The sequence below is a fragment of the Pygoscelis adeliae genome, unplaced genomic scaffold (assembly GCF_000699105.1).
Source record: "Pygoscelis adeliae isolate BGI_AS28 unplaced genomic scaffold, ASM69910v1 Scaffold41, whole genome shotgun sequence".
Taxonomy (NCBI): Eukaryota; Metazoa; Chordata; class Aves; order Sphenisciformes; family Spheniscidae; genus Pygoscelis; species Pygoscelis adeliae.
In genome coordinates, this window is record NW_008824373.1 from 343,331 (window position 1) to 366,859 (window position 23,529).

Consider the following 23,529-nt stretch of genomic DNA (forward strand, 5'->3'; position numbering starts at 1 on the left):
AACTCCATTTCATAATTTGCTATTTAAAGTAAATTCATTTCCCCAAACCCTTCTCTCCCTATGTAAAACAAATTTATTTACATTTATGGTAAATGCTTTTCAGCAAGTAAATTGTAAGGAAAAAAAAAAAATCCAAGAAGTGGTATAAAGGGAGCGAGCATTTAAAGTTTTGTATTAATTTGCTTTCTGAATTTCCTTCCAAAGATGCTACAGGGACAAAAGCTTTAAAGGTTTCACACACACTTTCACACATTTTTGATTCTTTCTCTCTTCTATACAAGGGACCAACTTTGCCCAGTGAACCACCTTCATAACTTTTGCCCAGAACTAAATGAAACTGCATGGCATTTCCCCCAAGAAAGTAAAGAAAATACAGCCTTTTACTTCAAATATTTTATGAATGCAAGATTACAAGAAACGTATTAGTCAAAATGCAGGGCTATCAAGCACTGAACCAAGAATGCTGGCATCAGTTTGCCTACCATTCTGCATGTGGAAAAAATACACTATGTCTACAGGTAAAAGGCATCACTAATGCATCATGAATTACTCTGGTCAGCCAACATCACCTCTGCAGCTTGGTGCATGTTTCAGTCCTGAAAATAATTGTCATATTAATAGTCTGAGATGAGACACTGAAACAAAACCATTCTTGAACAGGAAAGTTTTTGTTTTGCTCTTATCGAGGTAACACCAAAAACTAAAAACAAGATCTTACAATTTAGCAGCCACTTTAACACTTGTTAGGCTAGCCTTCACACAAGGAGCATGCATACAGCCACTGTTCTTGCTTTAAATTGAGGGCTGTTGGTTAATTCAAGTCACTGTTTCCTCACCTTATTCAATTAACCTGTTGAACTGGATGTCCACCATAGGAAAAAGAAAATTAAATGATGTTAAGTGTAGCAGACAAATACAGATCACACCAAGAAGCTAACACTCATGAGTTGTCATAATAAGGGATAATAATAACAATAAAAAAAAAGTATCAGTCTTTTCTGTGCATATTTTCCATTTGAAAGGTCCCAGGAAATCATGATGTGCCTGGCCGTTTCTGTTGCTGATTTCTGATGACCTCTAATTGTTTTTTGCATTGCTGATAGTAAGTTGAGAGACTTTTGTTTTCATCTAACAACTTTTTATGTTCTTGTACCAGACGGGATGTGTTTTGCTGGTCTTTTTCATCCTGGTCCAGTTCTGCTATTAGTTCTTGTCTAAAATAATAATAAAAAGAAGTAATTGTCATTTATAATCTACTTCTATTTGTGTGTAGATGACTTCATATGTTTCAAATCAGTATTTGATTATCAGTCTGAACTTATGGCTGCTGATATTTTGCGCAGAAAAAAAAAAGTTGACAAAAAAAAGTCTTATTCTTTACTGTAGTCTGGGGAAAAATTCTCTTCAAAATCAAATCCACATTTAAACTTTAAAATAGCTGCAAGCCATAGCCTTAATCTCTAAAATTGTCCTTTATATAAAGTCTTTCAGACGTAGTTCTACGGGTCACAGTGAAAGATCTAAGAATGCACACAGAATTTCATAAATATATTCAACTGTAATTTTGCTTAACTATATGTACATTTAAAAGCTCAAAAGGCAACTTAAAAGACAAAACTGCAATAATTTGGTAACTTTTTAGTGAAGTGCTGTTTTCTATTTGGACATGAACTTCTTAAAGCAGTGGAAAAGTAGAATCAAGCAAATTATTTTTGTAACTGTCATTTCACTTAATTTATGCTATAAGTGTTCAATATGGTTTTTAGCAACAATTTTAGATGAACAAAACACACTGATAAATTTGCTATAAATTATCCTGCAAAACTGATGTAGCAGTTTGTTTTACTATTTTTTTATGAGGTGACAAGAAGGCAAGCTGCCAGCAATATTTTAGCAACGAAATAGTAGAGGAGAAAGTTCATGTTAATTAATTGTTGCCATATGGTTTGTAATTACAGTTAAAGAAAACTTAATCATTCTATAAAGGTTGAACTAATAGCTACCTTAACCAGCATTAACTTCATCAATCACGATACTATTTTTTGTTTTAACACCTATGGGCAATTATGTTCTGACTAAGAAAAAACAGTTTGGAGAAATGTGTATGCCAGACTTCCTAGAAAAAAAGATAAAGTAGGAATCTAAAGGTACAGAATTAACAGTTTTGAAACAGAAACACATTTTTATATAATTTATTGACCCTTAGGGACAACAGAAATAAAACCAAAATTAAGATCTTCACACCAGCTTCAGTATCTCCTCATGAAGTCTAAAAATTCTAGTTGCACTTGAAAAAAACATTGCTCTCAAGATGCTACGCCAAAAGTGAATAGATGATAGGAGGTTGATCTTACAGTAGCTTTTTTCCCCGTTCTGTATGCTATTTCTAACGTACAAAGGGTTTATACACGCATTTTTCTCATTAGCTATTCCACAAACACCAAGGCAAGCCCCTCATTAACAACCTGCTTGCCTGCAGCGGCTCAGGCACTGGTAGGTAACAAGCTGGTTACTTAGTCTAGCACGGGAGTATATATGACCTCTCAGAACTGCTCCCCAGCGTCAGGAAACAGAAATGATGAGAAGCGGAACACAACAGAATATATTGCAAACTGAAGTTCTGAATCAGCAATAACTTTGGCCCTAATCCAACAATACATGCAGTTGCTTCACTTGTATGTGTACACAATGTAAGAGGAAAGAGTTTATTTCTAGTGCACAAGGATAAGGTACATAATGGCTTCTAAGTATGAGGTCCTAAACCCCTGGCAGGAAAAACACAAGATGTGTGTTGATAATACTGTTGTAAATGCAATGATTGACAAAAGTCAGATATGAGATAAAATCTAACTGCAAAATATGTTGACATATTACTCAAAATTCTATAATCCATTATCCAAGCAATTATCTACAAATTACAATTGAAAATCTTCTACTGGACAGCGTTGGAAATAAAATTCCAAGGTTCCTCAACAGTCCAGGTCTTTCATTTGAGATGATACAAACAAATATTACTAGTATGTTACATAGACAGATGTGCCACACGCTTCAAAGTAGGACTTATCCAGAAGAAGAGTCTTGATATTGATTAAAACTTTCAATTACCTGCTCTAAATATCTCACCTGTACTGAGCAGCTCAGTATTTCTGAGATTAAGGCTAGAAAATAATTATGCCCTATGAAATGTTACTTCATAAAGCCAGAAATAATAGTCACAAATAACAGACTTCGTGTAAAAGAAACATACAGAAGAACAGAAAAGATTAAACACATTTCACTTACTTCCTCTGCAACAGCAATGCAATTTCTGTCTGAACTTTCATATATTCTTGTGCCATTTTGCAGTGCTGTTCAAACACAGCCATAGATTCTTTGGAGTTTGGGCATGGTGCTAGAGGCTGAAAATAAATCAGACATGTTAAAAACTAATGAACTGATATCTTAGTATCTAGTGTGTTAGAATGTCTCTGCAGTGTATTTATAATGTCTTTTAAAAACCAGTAAGCTTTTAAAAATAAGCATCAAACCATGCCCTGGAAAATGTTACTGCACTGATGTCAAAGTTGACTCAAACCTCAAATCTGCAGTTATTAATCTGATACTCTCTCTGTCACAAAAATCAAAGTAGTGTTTAGTCCCACACACAACAAATAAAGTGAATACAATTTAATTCAGTAACACTCAAGCAAATAATGTCTTATTTTGACAGTCAAACTCAGCTTACATTTGGTTTTAGGGATCATGTTTCCCAGGGCTTGTTTTTAATAGCTTGATCAAATCTGAGTCAACCAATCTCAGGTTACATAATATATTTTTTTAGCCTTGGTCAAAAGTTAGAATATAAACACAGGTAAATATGCGGCACTATATTTTGCAGCCCAAAATTCACACATTAGAATGAAATGCAAGATAAAGAGTCTAATAAAGCATAGATTTATTACCTGTAACTGATGATCTAATGTAAGATATGCCATTGGGATGGAGTTATCTGACCCATTGGTCTCTGTAACAATACCAAGAAAATTTTAATGTATTTTCAGAGTTAATTCTATTCTTACAGGACAAAAACAAGAATTCTAAATCATTTCACAATACAAAATCTGAATGTGGAAAGGCAAATGGAAATAGCAGCGTTCCAATCCCAAGGCAGATGAATCATTTTGTTTTTCTGATAAAGTTAAGAACTTCAAAAGTATGGTCTTTCACACCAAGAAGAAATAAAGATTAAGGTTATCATCCTACACTTCTAGAAGCCATGTAACAGCATACAGACTTTAAAAATACTATTTTTGTACAGTTTGCAATCACATTCTCTATTTATATAAAAATTGCCATTTCATTCTTGTTTATGAAGGATCAGCCAGCCAGCCCATGCATCTAGTGATTTTAAAATTAGAAGCTGTGCAAACCAGCTCTGCCAAAATAAAATAAGCACAACCTCCTGCTCAGTTTTGAAACCTGCTCCCAGTGAGGTCTGTAAGTATCTTCCCCACAACATGCTCTAGGGCATCTTCTGTGCTCTGTAGAGATACTTTGTGGGTAGCAAGGAACCCAATCACCAATCTATCTCCTGGGCCTGGCTGCTCTCATCTTACACTGCAGTTACTCTGGATTTCTCTAGTGCTTTCATTCCAGATTTAACGTGTTTCTGAATTCTTATAGATCGTATCTTTTGGTAGCCCACAATCTGGGGATCACAAGGTTACTGTTAAGCTTTAAGAGACACAGGAGTAAAGATACATGGAGAAACTACTGATTTTATAGCTGCATTATTGCTACTAGAGGATTATATGGAGGAGGGTAGGTGGGGAAAAAAAAGGGGCTGCTTACCCATACCCCAAAAGCACCTGCCACAGAGTAGTCGTGGTAGAGAAACTAAGGTGTTGCCCTCAAAGACTATGCTATCTCCAAGAGCAGCTTCAAAAGGAAACAGAAATAAGAGGGTGGGAATGGAGAAAAAGTGGTTAAGTGTATGCTTGTAAGGAAACTGGAAGGTGGTAAAAAAAAAAAAAAAGAAAAAGAAAACCACCCTAAAACCAGAGACTTAATCACCACAGTATCTTAAATGAGAACAATATAAAAAGTCCTTCCCTACATTAGACTATTGCCATATATGGAATACTGCTACAGCAAAGGAATTATTGCAATGTTTCAAATACATCAATACATGCAAAATACTTCCAATTACATTCCTGAGCATTTCAGCACTGTGTCACAGAACTGTAACTTTTCCTGGGATTGACCAGATTCAGCTGCATCCTCATTTTATCATTTTGCCTCATTAACTTAAAAACGTACCCTCTTTTACAGAAAACTAAAATTACTTCTCTCTTTAGAAATTCAAACAATTCTTTGTTCATGGACTGCATAAACCTAACAAGAAAAAAATACACATGTGGTACATTCTGTATTTACCTGAGTATAAGGTGAGGGATTTCTGTGAGCCAGAAAATGGACCTGACTTTTAGCTCTAGTGCTGTGCTGCATTTAAGGCCAAAGACTTGGAACAAACTGCCTTTGCACTGGCATACGATCAGCAACTTTCAGTTCCCAGTGAACTACCGATTGGGTAAGAGCTTGCTTCCGTGTGAGGCAGCCTAAAGCAGCTCTGGACCCATGCTACACGAAAGAGGGCACGAGATGGGCTGTGGCAGTGGGCAAGGGCTTTGGGAAATTACGAGTGACAAGGCATAGAGTGCAATTGGGCAAAGTGACAATGGACAGAAAGAAGAAAGCACAGAAGCAAAATACAAGGGTATGTTGCCCTCCTCTCACTAAAACGGGGGGGGGAAGTACATATCTTACGTACAGGATCACCTTATATTTGGTAAAATACAAGTGTGCATATACGTACGTATATAGATACATATACATATAGGTATATATGCTTGTGCAAGAGTCAGTCCACATGTGAGTTTCAATTTTGCAGTTGGTTACAGGAAAAGAATGAAAGAGTCTGATCAGCTAAAGATGAGACGGATCACAAGGTTTCAGAATTTGAGGCACTATGAGGTACCAGCTTGAGACTAAGTTTAAGATTCAACATGTACATTTTGGTAACAAAAATGTAATTCTTATTTATATTCTAAAAAGGAATTTGTGGGGATCCATTGTTTTCATGCAGTCCAGTACTGGTTCTTTTCATAACGGAGTGCATTATAACTTTTAAAATTGAATTCAACTATTACATTATGTTCATTCTTAATCCTATTTCATAACAAAAGAACAGTGATGCTACAGTAGAAGTATTTACAACACCTCTGCAGGCACTCATGTTAGTTCATTTAAAAACAGTAAGATTCTGTGCACATGTACATTCTGCATAGGCAAAATTACAACACAGATAAAAAATAGAAGGAATGTAATTCCAGCTGATACTCACCTACATAGCATCTCATTCCAGAAGTCAGAGCAATGAAAACTTTAACTGTGCATTCATAATACAAATGCACAAGTCTAAAATGCTCTAAGATGTCTATTCCCTTAATTCCCCCAAACCACACTACAGCCAAAAACTGGTGCTAAAAGATCTGCATTAAATACTATCACTGCATATGTACAGTACTGTCTTACAAGCAAAATGCTTACAAGTTTATGTAACTTAATATAATATATATAAAAAAGTTCTTAAAGCCAGTGTGCAAAACAAAGCAGTAACGATTTAATTTAAGCAGAACTAAAATGGACTGAGACTTTCACTGCTTAATTTTGTTAATGTCTAGGTACACAACACACACCATAATCAAATAAATATTTTACATTTTTACAGGCAAAAAGTTAACTAATGAACACAGGATTACCTGCATCATCAGGCGTCCATGGATTACGAGTTGGCTTTTCAGAGGTTGGTCCCGAGGTAGTGATCATTCTCACACTAGGACTAGATGATCTACTGCTGTTTCTACTCTCCTGAAATGATAAAAGAAAACAATATAAAATGCCAAGAAAAGTTAACAAGATTTTTGAAGGGTTCATTTTAAAAAACATTATTAAACAGAAAAGTAAATGTGAAGAAACCTGAACCTATAATCCTCCCAAATACCCTTCTCCCCAAGATTTTACCCTGAAAACTCTCCAGATAGTTTGATAAACTTTACGTGCACTGCAGGGATAGTTTCATCCCCATTTCTACTCCATCTTTACTGTATAAGAAGAAATGGATATAATTTGGCTATTCAGCATAATAAAAAGCAGTGTTGAACAATGCATTCATTCAAGATCTTTATATAAAAGCGCAACACTATGTCCAGTAATTTTCACATCACCATTCAGTGAAATCTAGCAGCTCCGTAACATCAGGAAGAAATGAAGTTTGTTTCCCATGTTTAATCAATTAATGGAACTACATTCAACTAAAGGAACGCAGCTTAGTAACTGCGCTAGACTGCGGTATATTAATCTACAGTTTTTCTTATGGTTCTGATGTTAACTCGGAGGTTATGTGATTCATCTTCAGAAAACATTAAAGAAGTGTTTAATCAAAAAGGATCAATCAATTACAGCAAAGCGATTAGAAAATGAGTACATTCTCTCCCACAAAGCAAATTAAGAACTAAAAATTCTGTAGGAAGTTCCTTTATATACAGCTTGACTCCTCCAATCCTTCTGTTTATCAAAGTGCAAAAACATAATACAGACTTCATTATTCTACTGAGGAGCTTCTTCAGAATTATTATTTACAACATATAATCTTGTATTTCATATACTCCCTCACTGACATAAAATTAATACAGTAAAGGACTTAAGACTATAAACCCCAGCGAGTTTTGCAGGAAAAAAAAAAAAAAAGAGGTAAAAAGAAAAGATGCTATTAAAATACAACTATTTTCATTATGGTGTATTTATCATGAAATGGTTAATTAAATGTCCCTATTTTTCAAAAGAAGCACTCAAATATACATTACCTGGAAACTGTATTTCTTTATGACTCTAATTTCCAAATATCCTATCTTAATCTAATTCTTAAAAGCCAAGATCTCAGTCAAGTAACAATCCAAAGACTAACAAGATTCTACACACTGAAATATCCATTATTTCAACCGCATTATGTTTCTCCTGTAATTTTTATTAACCATTTAGCGTTTTATGTTAGTAGCCAGAAACTATCATAGAAATAATCTGATGGATGATATTATCAGATGATGGCATCAGACATTTTGAAAAAGCTTTTGTGTTGGACTCTTTGTTGACATTAAGCAAGGTTTAAGTTGCCGAGCTTACTGTTTACTGTCAGTGTCCTCAGATGTGAATGATAAACACACTCTGCTGATGTGAAAGGTCTGAAGACAGAGCAAGCACTTTTAGCAGCGTGTAAGTCCTTTAAGCAAAAAGAGATTTGTTGAGTATCGACAGTTGATAGCAAAGGGCACTGGAGAAGTACTCTAGTTACAGTCACTTCTCAATGCTGTACTAGACTGCTTGCTGTACCAGCTTGTTTTGATCCATCAACAGAAAAAAAACCATTTCCTTGATAACATTATTTAGACAAAATTACCAGAGATAGAAGTGAAGGATTCGTGTCTGAAGCATATCTAAAAAGCATTGTAAAGTCCAAGGGAAGTTCCCAAAACTGAACACTTGTTAGACTACAGTGTTTGAGCGTGTGTTGAGCGAGATGCTTTAGGCCTCCTGGACGCCAGCCCCTCTGACAGGCAAGCCAGTGACTGTTCTTTAGCCATCAGTTTCTGCTACCCTTTCACGGGTATCCTTTCATCCTTGCTTCCTCCAGGTATCTCAGTACGCTCAACAGACTTGTTATCAGGTTACTCTCAAATCATCTTTGCCAGGTGGCCAAACCCACATGGCATTGTTAGCTTCTTAGCTTCCATTTCTCAAAGACTTGCAGTCTTGAAAAGCTGGCGTGCTCTGAGGAATAATACCCCCCTCAAGTTAAATTTAAATGGGCAACCGAATTTAAAGAAATCCTTATTAGCCCATGTCTCCTCATCTCCGGATTTTATCTTGCTGTGAAAGGGGAGGAAAAAAGCGTACCTGTGACCAATTTTACAATCTCACGGACAGAATGATTCACCTGTATAATATCAGATCCCCCGAATTATCACACTTAGCTTGCATTCATGTGGACACGTACATTCTGACCTTGCTTCTCTACTGTTCAATACAGTACATGGTTTTATTAATTTTTTTCCACTTCAAAGTAAACTGTAAGAGTTATGAAGGCCCAGCAACAATTATTTAAAAAAAAACCAACAAAAAAAGAGGTTTAAAAGAGGTAGTTTTGATATTACAATAGCACTGTGAAGGATGACGTACCAAACCAACCAACCCAATAAAAGAGACACAGGCAAGGACATGGATACCTTACTAGGCATCCGATCACAACCTGCAGTTCTTGAGTGATTATGCCAAATATGTTTCTCAGTGTTTGTATAAAATACCAAATTCTGTAAAGACTCTATCCAGTGTAAATGGCAGGTTCGCTGTGTTCCTTCAAGACCCCGAAAGTTTTTATGGCTGCAGCTCAGAGTCTGCACGTCTGTTTCGTGTTACAAAGGTGTTTAGGCAAAAGCAGTAGTGCTGGACAGACGGCACAATGCAATGTTTTAAAATGCATGTACAGGGAAATGGAAAGGCAGAAGAAACAGTTCAGTGCAAAAATAAAATTCTGTGAAAAAAATGAATAGAGCATCACAGTATATGGATGGAAAAAAATGGAAATGTAGCATTTGACTGTACAGAGAGGCTTGCATCAGTGCTGCTCATGTCGCTTGGAGAAAGGTCCAGTCTAAGGCCACCAAGTACTAAAGAAATCTGTGAAAAATTGGACTTAAACACATGTTCTCAACACAGAACCACTCCAACAGCTGATCCAAGGATGGAAAACTTTGGCTTAGCATATTTTCCTATCTAAACTGTTGATGTAAAACAGTCAGTTGAGTAGTAAAATCATCTGCAAAGCACTATTACTGTCTCTTATTGATAACATCAGTAAGACCAATACTGGAAAATGCCTTAAGCGTCTCAACAACATAAAAATAGTAATCATCAGCCATACAAACCACACAAAAAATTCTTCTAACAGTATACAGAAATAAAATATACATACAATCATAAAACATACAAGCAGGTCAGATTAAAACAGACCAGCAGTTAAGCAGGGAGACAAGGGTCTTTGTCTATCCTTTCAGGTAAGCACCCCAAACTTTGGTATATTTACTATTATCATCAAGTCCAGTGTTTTCCTCCACCTTAACAAAAATTCCATTCTGAATTGGAAAAACCTTCCTGATTTAAAAAAAAGTTAGAATCATTTTCTATTGACACAGCGGCAATTTTCAGGAAAAACATGTTCAATAAAAAGATTTCTGATCAGCTTTAGTGTGTGAGTCAAATAGTTAAAAAAAAAGGAAAGTGGCACCATGGCAATCCTTCAATTTTGAGCAGCATAGGGGCTTACAAGGGCTGGGTGCAGGAGCAGAGGCACGCAGTGCCATGGCGGCTCGGTGAAGAAGGCTGCGCCGCAGGGTGGGTGTAAAGGAGAATGGAATGTGGGGAAGAAGGATGTTTGCAATGAAGGGAGGGAGGGGGAAGGGGATTTTCACATTAGAAAGGATAACCTATATATGGTATGGTGCATATGGGGAGATACGATAAACCGACCAGAGCTATGCTAGACACAGATGTGTTTTCTGCTTTGGCTAGTAGATTGCGTGTATGGATAGCAGTTCAGCAGTTCACGATTTTTAATAAAAATTCAAGGCAGTGAGGTCCAGAGCTATAGAAACCCATAAAGAATAACCTTAAGTCTTGCCATAATTACATTGTGCTTGCTTTCATCATTGTTTTACAATTTTTGTTTTAAATATACAAACATATGTATGTCAAAAGTTAGCATTAGTTTCAGCAGACTTTTCTATCTCTTCTCACACCAAAAAGGGGATGAAAATTCATTATTTGTTTATATGGACATTGTAAAAATTTCTTCCAAAGTGCATTTTTCATGCCTGCTAAAATACTATGTTTTCCAGATTTTATCGTAACGTTTCCAAAACCTGCAAGATAGAAGCAGATAAACGTAATTCTTCTACTTCGATTTCTAATATGTACGCTATGAGAAGAAAGAAAGTAAAATGTGATTCTGGTACTTCTATAGACCCTCATCAGAAATTGGTGAGGTAAACAAAAAAACTTTTCTGTATCTTCCTGGTCACAAGGACAATATAGCTAGAACGTCCATACAAGCAGTAGAACAGCTTTCAAAGAAAGATTATTGTAATAGTTATGAAGATATGAAGTAAATGCTGAAATTCTGTATTTTTAAATATTAACCATTCATTAAAATGAACAGAATGAAAAATTTTAAATTAAAAAAGCTGTAATTAAACATATTCATACATCAATCAGTGCAATTTGGTATAATTGATGTACTGTCACTTAATTTTTTTTCCCCCCTAAGTCTTGCATAATTTTAGTTCTACAATTAACTACAACAGGCTAATCTATTTCTTTACTAAATTTTGCAGATTCATTTCTTTCTAACAAACCTGTCTTCTCTGGAGATATTAAAACGTATTTAAGACTCATTTGTTATTTTCTGATAGATGTGCATAGTAAATTCTACTAATAATACCTGGGGTATTGATGAGGTTTCTGTGGCTATCACACTCCACGTAATTAAAGGAGGATCAAATGTTTATCTCCCTGATAACTACACACCCCAAAAATTACCACCTATTTTAGTGTATTGCAGTAGGTTGTTTAATATGGAAACCTGATTAACCTGATGAATATGCTAAGCTCCAGTTTCCTACATCCAAATAATAGTAGGGATCTCAAAATTGCCAATTCACGCTACCAACCAAATAGCTTTCGTGAATTACTAAAGCAGACAACAAAGCAATTAAAAACAGAAAATAAACACATCTGAGCGAAGCATTAGCTGTACTTTTCTCATTTAACATGTTCTCAGTTTAATTCGTTCTTAGTTTAATTTCAGTTTTATGTAACATACCACTGTGTCTGTTACCATGGCACTTACGATACCAGATAAGAAGCTATGTTATTATAAGATACCTTATTGAGATAGTCTTTTTTTTTTTTTAAACAAAACTTTGTGACAGCACCTTCCTGTAAACCTTTCACAAGAAGTGGAGAGATACTATTGTAAGTTACTATTCAGGGTTCAGAGACTGATAATAAATACATTTATAATACTGATGCACATGCTTTTTATTTTTATGCAGAAAGTGAGTCTCATGTATATACATGTATAATGTATAACTGCTTCAGATGATCATAAGTAGTAATTACAATTGTTTTCTATGTATAGAGGTGAAAAGGCTTTCCTGCATAACATCTGCCCTCAGCCAAATTAAGTGGTACACAAAAACTATGTGTACATGAAAATGATAAATGCTGTATGAGCTATACAGAAAACACTTCTCATCTAGAGCTCATTCACAGATTACCCTCATAGAATCTCATTTAAATGCAATACAAACGACACTACAGTCTGCCAAGCTTCCACATCATTTTTATGAAAGCATCAAAGGTGAAGATTTCCAGACCAGCTTCCCTGTACAGATTCGGTGTTGACTCTACTGAAAGATAAAGAAGAGATGAGAAAGACGTTACCTGACTGGACTCTGTTCCAGCAACACTAAGATCTTGAATGGATCTGCGCCTCTGCTGTCCGTTTCCTGCTGGGAAAAAAACAAAACAAAAACAAACCAGTGAAATCTATTCAGAACAAAATAAGAAGGGTGCGACTGTTGCAGAGGAGCTTGGAATTTGTACAAATCCACAGAGAGAAAGTGAGAGAGGGGGGGAGAGAGACAGCTGCAGAATTTTAACTCAAAACATGCTGGCCTGTCAACAAAAAGTATACCCTAATACAATAACCACTCCTACCACATGAATAGCTGCTGCACTCTACTCCACCATCTTCTGTCACATGTATTTGGTCAGGCTTAGTACTCGGGGCAGGAGCTGATGACGACATCTATTTCAAGTGCGTTACGTTATGGGGATTTCTAAAAGCTAGACCGCGAAGATAACAGGCTGCCAGCTTTAACCTGTCGCTCTTTGGCGTGCTCAAGGAACACAGCAAGGACTTCTGCCCGTGTGCCGCTCCCCTCATGAAAATTAAGAAGCGAAAGCGCTTCCTTCTGGTCTTTGTCTCCTTCGGATGAACGAAACTATGTCCTATTCTCATGCTCTGAGAAGTGTGAAAAGGGGACCGTTCAGCTAAATCACATCTCACCATCAACCTTCTGAGCACAATGCTGTAATCTTTTCCTCTTCTCCTTCCACCTGTTCGCAATTATCCACCAGTGACAGCTATATAAAACAGTTTAAATTTTAACACTGACACGCAATCAAAGGCATTTCCAGAAAACAAAGTCTCCTTAAAAATAAAAGGAGATTATGCAACGGAATCTCCCTGGCTACTTTGATTTTTATTACGGTGATTGTTTATATTGTCTCTTGAGAGCAGGTCAGCTGTCCAAAAGGAAACACCAAAATGTCCTGAGTAACAGCTGACAATGCTCAAAATTCTTGCTCTTAGCTCCGCATTACGTAACTTTTCTACTGGAGGGGAGCATCTGAAACATGTCCTGCAGCCGTGGCAGCCCCTTGCCCAGCGACCCTGCACGCAACAGCCAACCCAGCTCACTCAAAGCCCTGTAACGGGCGTCGCATTTTTAACCTTTTAGATACTTCTCATTCAGCATCATTTCCATATGACTCCACACAGCCTATCTTGACAGGTGTTTTGATTTGCAACAGTTACTACAAAAATGTAACACTAATATTAATCAATACGCTTAATGGTACCATACTTTAGATTTTCAAATATAGGTACTATTACATGTAGGAACACATTACCACAAAACAGTAATACAAAATTCTCAGTGTCACTTTACCAATTTGTCATGACATTTTATAGACTGAAATTTATAGAAAGTCCTATGACAAACAAGCATATAAGAAAATCAAGAAGGATTCTGGAATGGGAATATATTCTTTGCTCTGACTACAAATGAATTTGAATTGCAACTTTTCTGTGGTCTTGATCTTTTGCTTCTGAAATTCAGGGGAAATATATACTTACCTAAGCAACAACGGCTATATTATGTTTAATACTTCGATATTAGAGATCATGTGAATGACAAATCTACATCAAGATTTCTGAACTTGTTCATTTGCAGTGAACTTTTTCACTACCTAATTATTTAACAAACAAGATTACACATTTAATAGACTTCTGTGCTGTGGATACTTCATCTGGCTGCCACAGATCATCTCAATATTCAAGACATGGGTGATCCACCCACGACTGATACAAAATTATGTGCACGTTTCATTCAACAACACTGTTATAAAATTAGCTCAGTTGAAATAGGCTTGCAAAAATATCTGAAATTCTCATTTCAGATTAGCAACATTTGTGAATTTAAAGAACCCGGCACATGTGTTGCTGAAATATTAGAACATGGCTGCCAAAATGTTAAAATAATCAGGGTGGGGTGCAAGAAAGAAAAGAAAATGCCTTGGGGGCAGAAAGAAGGGCCAATACTACTGTGTTGTAATAAATGAGCACCTTTAAATGAAATATCTTCAAGTTAGTAGCATAAGGGAAGAGCAAGCTCTACTAGGCAATGCCATTTTAATTAGTATAACTACTGCAGACATCTGGCAAAGAGCTTAGACAAAGCAGAAACAGACTACGAATCAACAAATACTTATTGCTCCAGATTCAAGACAATATCAATTGAAAAATATACTATACAACATATAATCTTTATTTGAAATGATCACTGCTACTTCTCTATGCTTTCCTCTCAGTTTTATCTTGTTCTTACCTCTACATCCATTTGAAACTAATTTTTTCTCATTATAAAAACAAAAAGATTTGTAAATGCACGGAAGTTAATATACAGTAGCTTGATGCAGTATGTCAGGATTTCAGTGGTTTACAGGATTTTAAGATTAAAAAAAAAAAATCAAACATCACAAACATACTTCCTGTCCTCAAAAAAAACATTTCACATACTGTTATTTTCTAAAGTGAAATTCAAAAGGAACAGGAAACTTCCATCGTGTGCTGCCTCACATAGTCCAGCAAAAACAAATTCCACAACTTAAGGCTTTTGATCACCCTCCCCCCCGTGCCAAATATCCAGACCAGCTATGAACTCTTCTCCCTGCCCTTTAGCAGATTCTTGCGTCTCCTTTTACACTTTCTTATTTGCGCACAGTACTCTCTCTTCCTTTCACACCTACAAGACCCAAACCTCTCTCACAGAGCAGGATGATCAGTGCTAGAAGACTTTCTAAAGAAGTTAAAACATTGATCTGAATTCCAGAAGAACGAAGTGATCTGGGGAGACAAGAGTGGGATTTCTGGCTTATATTGGTTTTAAAAGTAGATGGAAAAATTACAGACCTAAAGCATCTATAATTTGTATCCACTTTATGAAGACACTCAACAAAATGTGTCTATGCTGAGTAATCATTTATGCAGTGTCAATGCTATAGGAATCGTAACACTGTGGCACAGTTTTGGGTGACAAAATTACAAAGCCAAACGCATGCATGCTATATGCGTGAGTTGTCTTAACATTGCCAGTGAAGAAAAGGCTGTACTTGAAGGCATATTTGCTAGATGCTGCTTGACTGGTTTGTATCGAAAAGGTGTTCTGATTATTTTTCTTGATCATATTACAAACTCTACTTAGATTTTTTTTTTTGTTTCTTTAAACATAGAGCTACTTAAGCCTTTTGTACTTACTAGAGTTTTTATTTTTCATATATATGTAAAAATAAAATGGTGGTGCTTATTATCTATACTATACATTACATAGACTATACATTGAAAAAAAAAAATTGATGCTTTACTTGACTATCTGGTTGCAGGATACCACCACTGAAAACTCATTTGCCAAGTTGTTAGACAAAAAAGGAATTAGTTGATCCATTTTTCAGTTTCTAAGTTTTGTAAGCTGGTAACACAAAACAGCATCTTAAATGAAAGAAAGGTCTATTCACCCTTATTTAAACCTATTTAGAAAGAAGAGCAAATATATATGAAAAACTTCCACTTCTGCCAACATTTTACCTTCAACTGACAAAAATTTGTATTTTACGACCTCGGTAGCATAATCAGTTCACGGACGAAAAGCAGCCCAGGCAACACATTACGAAAACCCCCAATGATAGCAGATGTAGTACTCATACTTCTAAAATAGCCCTGCCCCAAAGCAGCTGACTCATGGTAACATGCCCGCCCGGTGCCTCCCCTCTCGGGGAAGCAGCTGCTTTACCATGTGCTCAGCACAACTTCAGGCAGCAGCGCAGACTGGGTCAGCACTCGCGCTGCCCCGAGGACGGACACGGTCCGCTCGCCCCCACCGACAGACATGCCCATGGAAGTTCCGAGGAGCTGGGTATGTGGCAGAAGTGCTAAGGAATGTAACGGGGTGGGATCGAGACGGAGGTGCCAGTTTGGGGGTCTCGGAAGTATAACTAGACAGGGAAAAGCCCGTTAAGAGGCCGAGACTGAAAGCCTTGTGCTGAGAGAGTAAGGAAAGGAAAGATGTGAGAAACAGGCCACGTTGTATCGTCTTTAAAAGAATAACTGAGCAAGGTACTTTTAAATAACTGCTTTAAGTATACAGATAAATATAATTAGTTTACTGGGCAGATGGTCACATCCCTGTCACGTAACGATTAATCTCTTTCTTTCTGGCCTTGGGATTCTTACGGGAAAGCTGTTCTGACAACCAGAAAACTTTTAATATACAGCCCAGACTTATTTGCAAACAATTTACATCTTTTTTCCATAGTGCCAATACTGTCTTTTAGCTTAAGTAGTTCTCTCTTCCTAGTCTTTAGCTGCAGATTAATCTACGGAATATAATTATTTATTTCTCAGTTTTCATTTTGTGGGCTAAAAAAGCCATGCTTTCCGATTCTTCTTTATACTCTCCATACCATCCTAGTAGCTCTTCTTGCTATTATTTCAGAGTGCACGTGTATTTCTTTTTTATGGCTGCCCAGAACGGTATGTTGAATTCCTGACTAAGCCTCAACAAGGGCTTGTAAATAGTGTTAGTGCTTCCTTGGCTTCCCTGGAAATGAACCCTAAGATTTCACAGTTTTTCACGATTGCATTACATTAGTGGCTTATACTACCAGGGATTAAGCTGCATGCATCTGCTACGGTCCCATGTCATCTTATTAAAAGAAATTGTTGCTAGTGTATGACCCACAGTACATGACCCTAGATCTTACCCTATTTCTATTTTTTTTTCCCCAGTCACAACAAAATTCACCTTATGTGATACTCTAATCCTCCTCTTTATGAACAGTTGCTTCTGATACAGCATTAACAGTGAATTTCATTATCACTTATTTAAGACTTAAATACCTTGAGAGCAAATTTTGGGGAAATTCATTAATATGCTTCCTCCAATCCTATACCTTCTTTCATTTCTACAGGTTGCTATTTTTCTTGTATCTATTCCAAATTCACCTTGGAATTCCCATCCTGTAAAGTTCAATTAAAATAGTGCAGGTGAAGAATATCGGATTGACTTCCTCTGCCTAAATAAGTAAGACCAATAGACTGGTATAATCCGTTTCGTGAAAATTACATGGCATTTTATTTCACTGACTTTTTAATTATTCTCTAAAAGTTTCAAGGTTGCTTGGAAGCCTCAGTGCTGTTACATGCAGACAGTGTGCACCGACAAGAGGCACTCAGCATCTAGAGCTTATTTACCAGGCTCTCATCACGTGTTGACACTGCAAAACTTGACAGATCTCTTCACTTTCTCTTTCCTTGCTCTCTCAGGATTTCATTTATGTCACGGCAGGCCAGGACCGTTTGAAAATTACAGTGGAAAGCTACACTAGTAAACTTTCTTGCCAGTTTATTAGCCTCAATGCCAGATAGGTTTTCTTTTCATGGGTAGTGCTATTGTTCTTTGGAATCTACTTTTTGACATTCTGTATTTTTTATATGTAAACTTTAATAAAGTTGTTTGAAAGAAACTTTTGTACAAAATTATCTTTTGCATTCAACTTTAAAATACCAAACAATGTCAAGATTTACAAGGAAACTTCCTCAGATGACACAAATTTAGTTGGGGTGGGGTGGTGTGTGTGTCCACAGTTTTTAATGGATCTCTAGATTAGCAGTAAATACTATTACTTGCATCTCCTGCCTCTGACAAATCATTTTGAAGCAACTTGCATACCGCTAATGGTATACCTATCACAGTTTGGGATTGATTATACTTATTTTTGGGCTTTGAGAATATGAAATGAAAGAAAGAAATCCACTTTGATTGCAAAAAAAGGAATGGGAAAGGAAAACGATACGCTGCTAACTATAGACTTGGGATAGATGACAATTATTCATTAAAGTCGCAACTGGAATTACCAGCTACAGTGCCTGATTATACCGATTTTCTTCCTGTCAGAAGCCTCTCCTAATAATTTTAGTTTGTATTAATTTAAACACAACAGAAATACCTCATGCAGACACATTTTAGCTCTAGAAAAGTGTAGTCAAATATAGGAATTACACAGATTAAGTGTTAATTTTTTTAAATCACGAGTATCATGTGGATTTGAACTTCTGTACGTAATGTATTTAAGTTTTTTGTTCTACTAATATTTTATTAGATTGAAAATATGGGTGCTCAAACACAACAAAGATCAGGGCAAGATAATTACCTAGACAGGATTTTTCAACTTGAGTCCATTTTCACCAAAAGAGGTGTTGTAATAAAAGACTGCATATATAGTTTTGCTCTATAAGATGACTCTTAACATCAAGATCATAAAGGAAAAAATCCTTTATCAATAAAAGTAAATTCAAACTAGAAGATCGAATCATTTACTGATAAAAGTAAGTTTGTACCAAAATATCATGCTCCTCTTTACAGAGACATAATGAAAAAATTACTGGAATAACTTCTAGTTCTGTCCTAGAGCAACTGGAGCAAGAAGTATTTTTAGCAGTCTGATCATTATTCCGGCATCTTAACCAATTGACCCGTTCACCTGGTCTGCGATACCTGGTATGATGATCTCAGGGACATCCAGAATGTTGCCAAATGAAGCAGTTTTACGATGGCCTCGTTTAGGCTTGGAATAGGCTGAAAAAATACACATATACAATACACATGCAAAACACTAAAATGGCAATAGCAAAATTATTAAATTTCTAATATTGCATTTTTCATAAACTTGGTTAAACTATAGTTCATGCAAAAATGTGTCATGCAGAATAAACTGCGTTGCCTTCCACTCATGCTTACACACATAAAGCAACTGTTAAAAAAGCAAAAAATGCAGAACTAGCCGTCATTACAACACCATGTAATTAGTTATAGTTAGCAACACAAAAGTCAAACACAGAAAGCAGCATGGCAACAAGGAAAGGAAAACCAAATGTAATTATCCAAACAGAGAACAAATTAAATTATTTCAGATCACCTGTATATTCAGAATAAATTCTCGATTGCCTGAACTTATATAACATTTTCTCTTTAGTGTTGGGTACAAACTATTTTATAAACAAGATTAATAGTTGGGTACTTCTGTTTCTGTAAATAACCTCCTTCTAAAGGAAATCTCATCTGCCTGAAAAAATGCTTACTCTTACTACATTTGACAATCATTCCTGCCTTCCATTCTTTTGTCCTATTAGTGAAGGTTTTTTGTTTTGCAAACTGGGTATCACTACCAACCTTTTCATTTTTGAATGATGTTCAAGAAACATTATATACTTTGGAATAAAATCTAATCATATATTTCTTATTTTTGTTTTACTACTCGTGTAGTTTAAGATAAATAGTTCCCATTTCGAGAAAAGTCTGAATACATCTCTGAAAGGTAGAGCATTGCAGCATATCCATCTCAATAAGTAATGGTGATGTGCATTTTGTGATTTACTCTTACACTTTATCTAGCAATAGATGGAACAAGAAGATTAAATAATTCTTGACCTGATTTACTCTTAACAACAGCCCAATTCTCATCCAGCCACACAATTTTTTTTCAGGTTCACAGTATATTATTTCTGTCACACAGTTAACAAGATTAAAAAACAAAGCAAAACGAATACAGTGGTGTTTCAGCTCTTTTTGAAAAAGTTACGGTCAGATGGGTTTGACCTCATTTCTAGTAGTCCACTACTGCCTGAAGTGATTTCTTAAAAACAAAACAAAACAAAAACCTAGTATGTTCAATATATACTTTTTTCCAAGAAAAAGAAACCCTACTGTCATAAAAAAAATTAAAATCTTATAATATTCTGAAATAATAATTACTATTCAGAGCAATGTACTTAAGGAAGACAAACCAGGAAAATTAAAAACTCACACAAAGGAGGGCCAGGTTATCTCCACTAATGTCAAAAACTTACATCAACTTTAGAGTGTCAGTGACCAAAGTGAGTCCTGACATATTTTAAAATAAAACCAGCATGTTATTATTATCAGGTAAGTACACAGCTGCCTTCTGTGTTAGGAAACCTTTAGAGATATTCAGGGTGAGATGTGCTACACAATCATCCAGTCAAAGACTGACAATACAAAAGACAAATCTTGGAATAGGCTTTAAAATAAGAACATAAAAGTAAAAAGTGTTTAGGGCAAGATAAATATTATGTCATGAGTAACTTCAGTATTTAGTAAAACAAGATCCTAGAGTAATCATAATACAATGAAGAACAAAAATGAAATAGTCATGGTGAACGAGAAAGCCAGAATATGATGCGTATTTCCTTATTAATTACAGCCACTCGATCACCCTAATTTTCAGATTGGTAGAAAAAATACTAGAACAGCTAAATAACCCTGGACTAACAAAAGTAATTTTGTCTGATTATTTAAATCTGTGGTTATATACCATAACAAACAAAAGTTTCACAAATGCAACTTAAAACCTGAAGTTTGCATAGATTAACAAACAATATCTTTGATGAAGAAAAGAGACAAGAAAGTGTTTGCCAAGTATATACATTTTTATTAATTTGCTCTTCTGGGAAGACTAAAGATTGCTTTCACCATAAAATAAATTCCAACTCACTCAAGGATTCGATGTTTAGACACAACAGTTTATAGCTACCTGAAGCAAACCTGGCAAAACACCTGTAGCTTTTTTTTTTTTTTAAACAAAAGATACCAATGCTTTGTTAAACTGATGAATAAAATCTAACTATGCTTCTCTTTCTGAAATCTGTCAAAGTGGATTTTAAAACTTATTTGGGAACATGCTGAACTTTAAACTCACCTCTTAATTTCAAAATGTTATAGGAATAACCTTGAAGGAAATGTTATTTTAGAAATAATTATGCTAGCAGAGATGGAATAACATTGTTTCAGATGCAAAGGAGAAAGTTGTGCATTTAGAATAGGACTGTTATTTAGAAGTCTCATAATGATTTTTTAAAAAGGTAAAAGTCTAATGCAACAAAAGTAATCTCTGCTGCAACCTTAAAACTACCCAATTAAAATACTCAACGCTGTTGAGTGTACAACTGTGAATGAAGCCATTTTTCCCCACAATTAATAAAGGACAATAAAGACTACATGAAAAGTTGAAGTATTTTCATACGGCTAATGGTATTAACCTTCTGTAAGACTACGCAAGTTTTACATCTTCCTTCCTCCTTTCCTTCCTTCCAATTCCTTATTCTATCCCCCAAACATCCTTTAATTTTACCTGTGATGGAAGCTATTCTTGCTTCTATTTCAGACATGTCAGCACTCATCCTTTTGGCTTCTCCTGAAACAAGGGCTGACTGTGGTCGCGCGCGAACATCTGACAAGCTCTCCACACTGCTCCCACGAGATGGGGGTAAACTCAAACGGCCAGGATCACCCTGTTTCAACAGTCACATTTTTAAAAAGAAAAAAAACCCTGCAGAAGCCCTTCCATGATATGCACAGTATATAGGTTAAAATATATTTCTATAAAGTGCATTTTAAAAATGACAAGATTTAAAATTTATAATTCAATAAATGGTAACAATTTAGCTATTATTGGCATACAAGAACCAAATATCTGCAACTTTCAAAAGAATCTAACTTTACACAGATAAAAATTGAGTAGAATTAGGCCAATATTGTCACAAAACATTCTTCATATTTTTTTCATCCTACTTGAAATAAAACAGAATATTTTCAAAATTCACATGAATGTTTAATCCTTTCATGTCATACTAATATTTTGGTTCTAAATTATGGCAGCGATTTTCAAATATAGTTTTTTTTTTTAACCTAATGAATCCCTTCAAATAAAATGAAATTTTTTTTATTTCATTGGAGATCTTACTAGAGTCTTCCAGTTTACGTTTTTGGAATCATTCAATATTTTTCCACCCCCTTTCATGTTCTTTTCCTATAACTAACTGGCGCCAATTTTGTATTATTTTTGAAAGAAGACACTAATGTTTCGTAGCAGTTACAACACTTTTGTCTATCTTTGTCCATTTCATTATTATGGTTCAAAATTGCAAGCTTACCGGCTGCTTGGCTGTATTTTTCATTTGCTGTGCCAATTTTGACTCTAAACGTTTAATAGTGTCATTGGTAGAAGCTCCTTGGAAGTCACTTGGTTCCATGTTAGCATCACTCTTGTTACTTGTGTTTGTAGAAGTGATGTCCATAAATGAACCTAGAAATCAATAACAAGGAAAAACATTTTACATTTTCCATTAAAAATACTAAAGTGCATCTCTTCACTTGAGCATTCTCAGAAGCCTAACTTTGCTTTAAAGCAACACTTTTGAAAACTTTTAATGAAAAGCAAGCTGCAAGACTGCAACAGAGCCATTAATGTAAAAAGTAAAAGGAGTGAAAAAGACAGAATACATGACTAAGTACTATGATGACGTTCTGAAGTCAATCTTCAGCTTGCTCTGAAATTGTTGGGGTAGATGTTATATTAGCAATACAACCAGAAACCTCATTCACAATTAATGACAAAGTCCATCATTAGCCACAGAGGAGCACAAATACCTGAAAAATAACAGACAATATATATTCACAGTTTAAAGTGATAAATCATATCTTAAAATCATGGGCTGAGGGGTGGAGAACAGCTAGTAAAGTCAGTGCAATGCTACAGCTGAAAAGATTTTGTAATATACAGGTCACTAAGTTGCAAAGTAGCCAAGGAAACTTTATCCAAAAAACAGCAATTTGTTTGGAGATAGAAAACAAACCAACCAAGCAGTGGAAGGTGAAGACACCTAAGATTAAAAACAACTGAAGTGGGAAAACTGTACTCTAAAAAATGAGAAGACCGAATGATCTCTCTGAATGATCTTGCCCTCAGGATTTCTCTGAGGCCAAGACTACCTGAAAGCCTAGCCCACATTTTTTCCATTCACTGTTCTAGTAATTTCCCTGCACTTAATTTAAATTACTGTATTTATTGCATCTTAACATAAGACAACTGCAAGTTTAAATTGTGGAGATCATAACTGAAAGCAGGTGCAGCTTTCAAGAATAGTCAAAAATTTAAAAATGCCAACTCCTAAACATT

The 23,529-nt window shown here is 35.6% G+C and overlaps 1 protein-coding gene across 5 annotated transcripts in view; it reads right to left on the reverse strand.

The window, feature by feature from the left end:
- Positions 1-365: 365 nt before the first annotated feature.
- Positions 366-23,529, reverse strand: part of MAP3K7 (mitogen-activated protein kinase kinase kinase 7) — a 33,918-nt gene continuing 10,754 nt past the window's right edge. For 2 of the 5 annotated variants that reach the window (XM_009320125.1, XM_009320123.1), the window contains exons 9-16: positions 22,505-22,656; positions 21,703-21,862; positions 19,050-19,130; positions 12,595-12,662; positions 6,801-6,909; positions 3,942-4,003; positions 3,283-3,398; positions 366-1,214 (exon numbers count right to left, since the gene is read on the reverse strand). In XM_009320125.1, the coding sequence (XP_009318400.1) occupies positions 1,034-1,214; positions 3,283-3,398; positions 3,942-4,003; positions 6,801-6,909; positions 12,595-12,662; positions 19,050-19,130; positions 21,703-21,862; positions 22,505-22,656 (929 nt within the window). In that variant the 3' untranslated portion in view covers positions 366-1,033. Of the gene's footprint in view, positions 1,215-3,282; positions 3,399-3,941; positions 4,004-6,800; positions 6,910-12,594; positions 12,663-12,870; positions 13,098-19,049; positions 19,131-21,702; positions 21,863-22,504; positions 22,657-23,529 lie in introns of those variants that run through there. The other 3 variants (XM_009320124.1, XM_009320126.1, XM_009320127.1) reach the window with 3 other exon arrangements.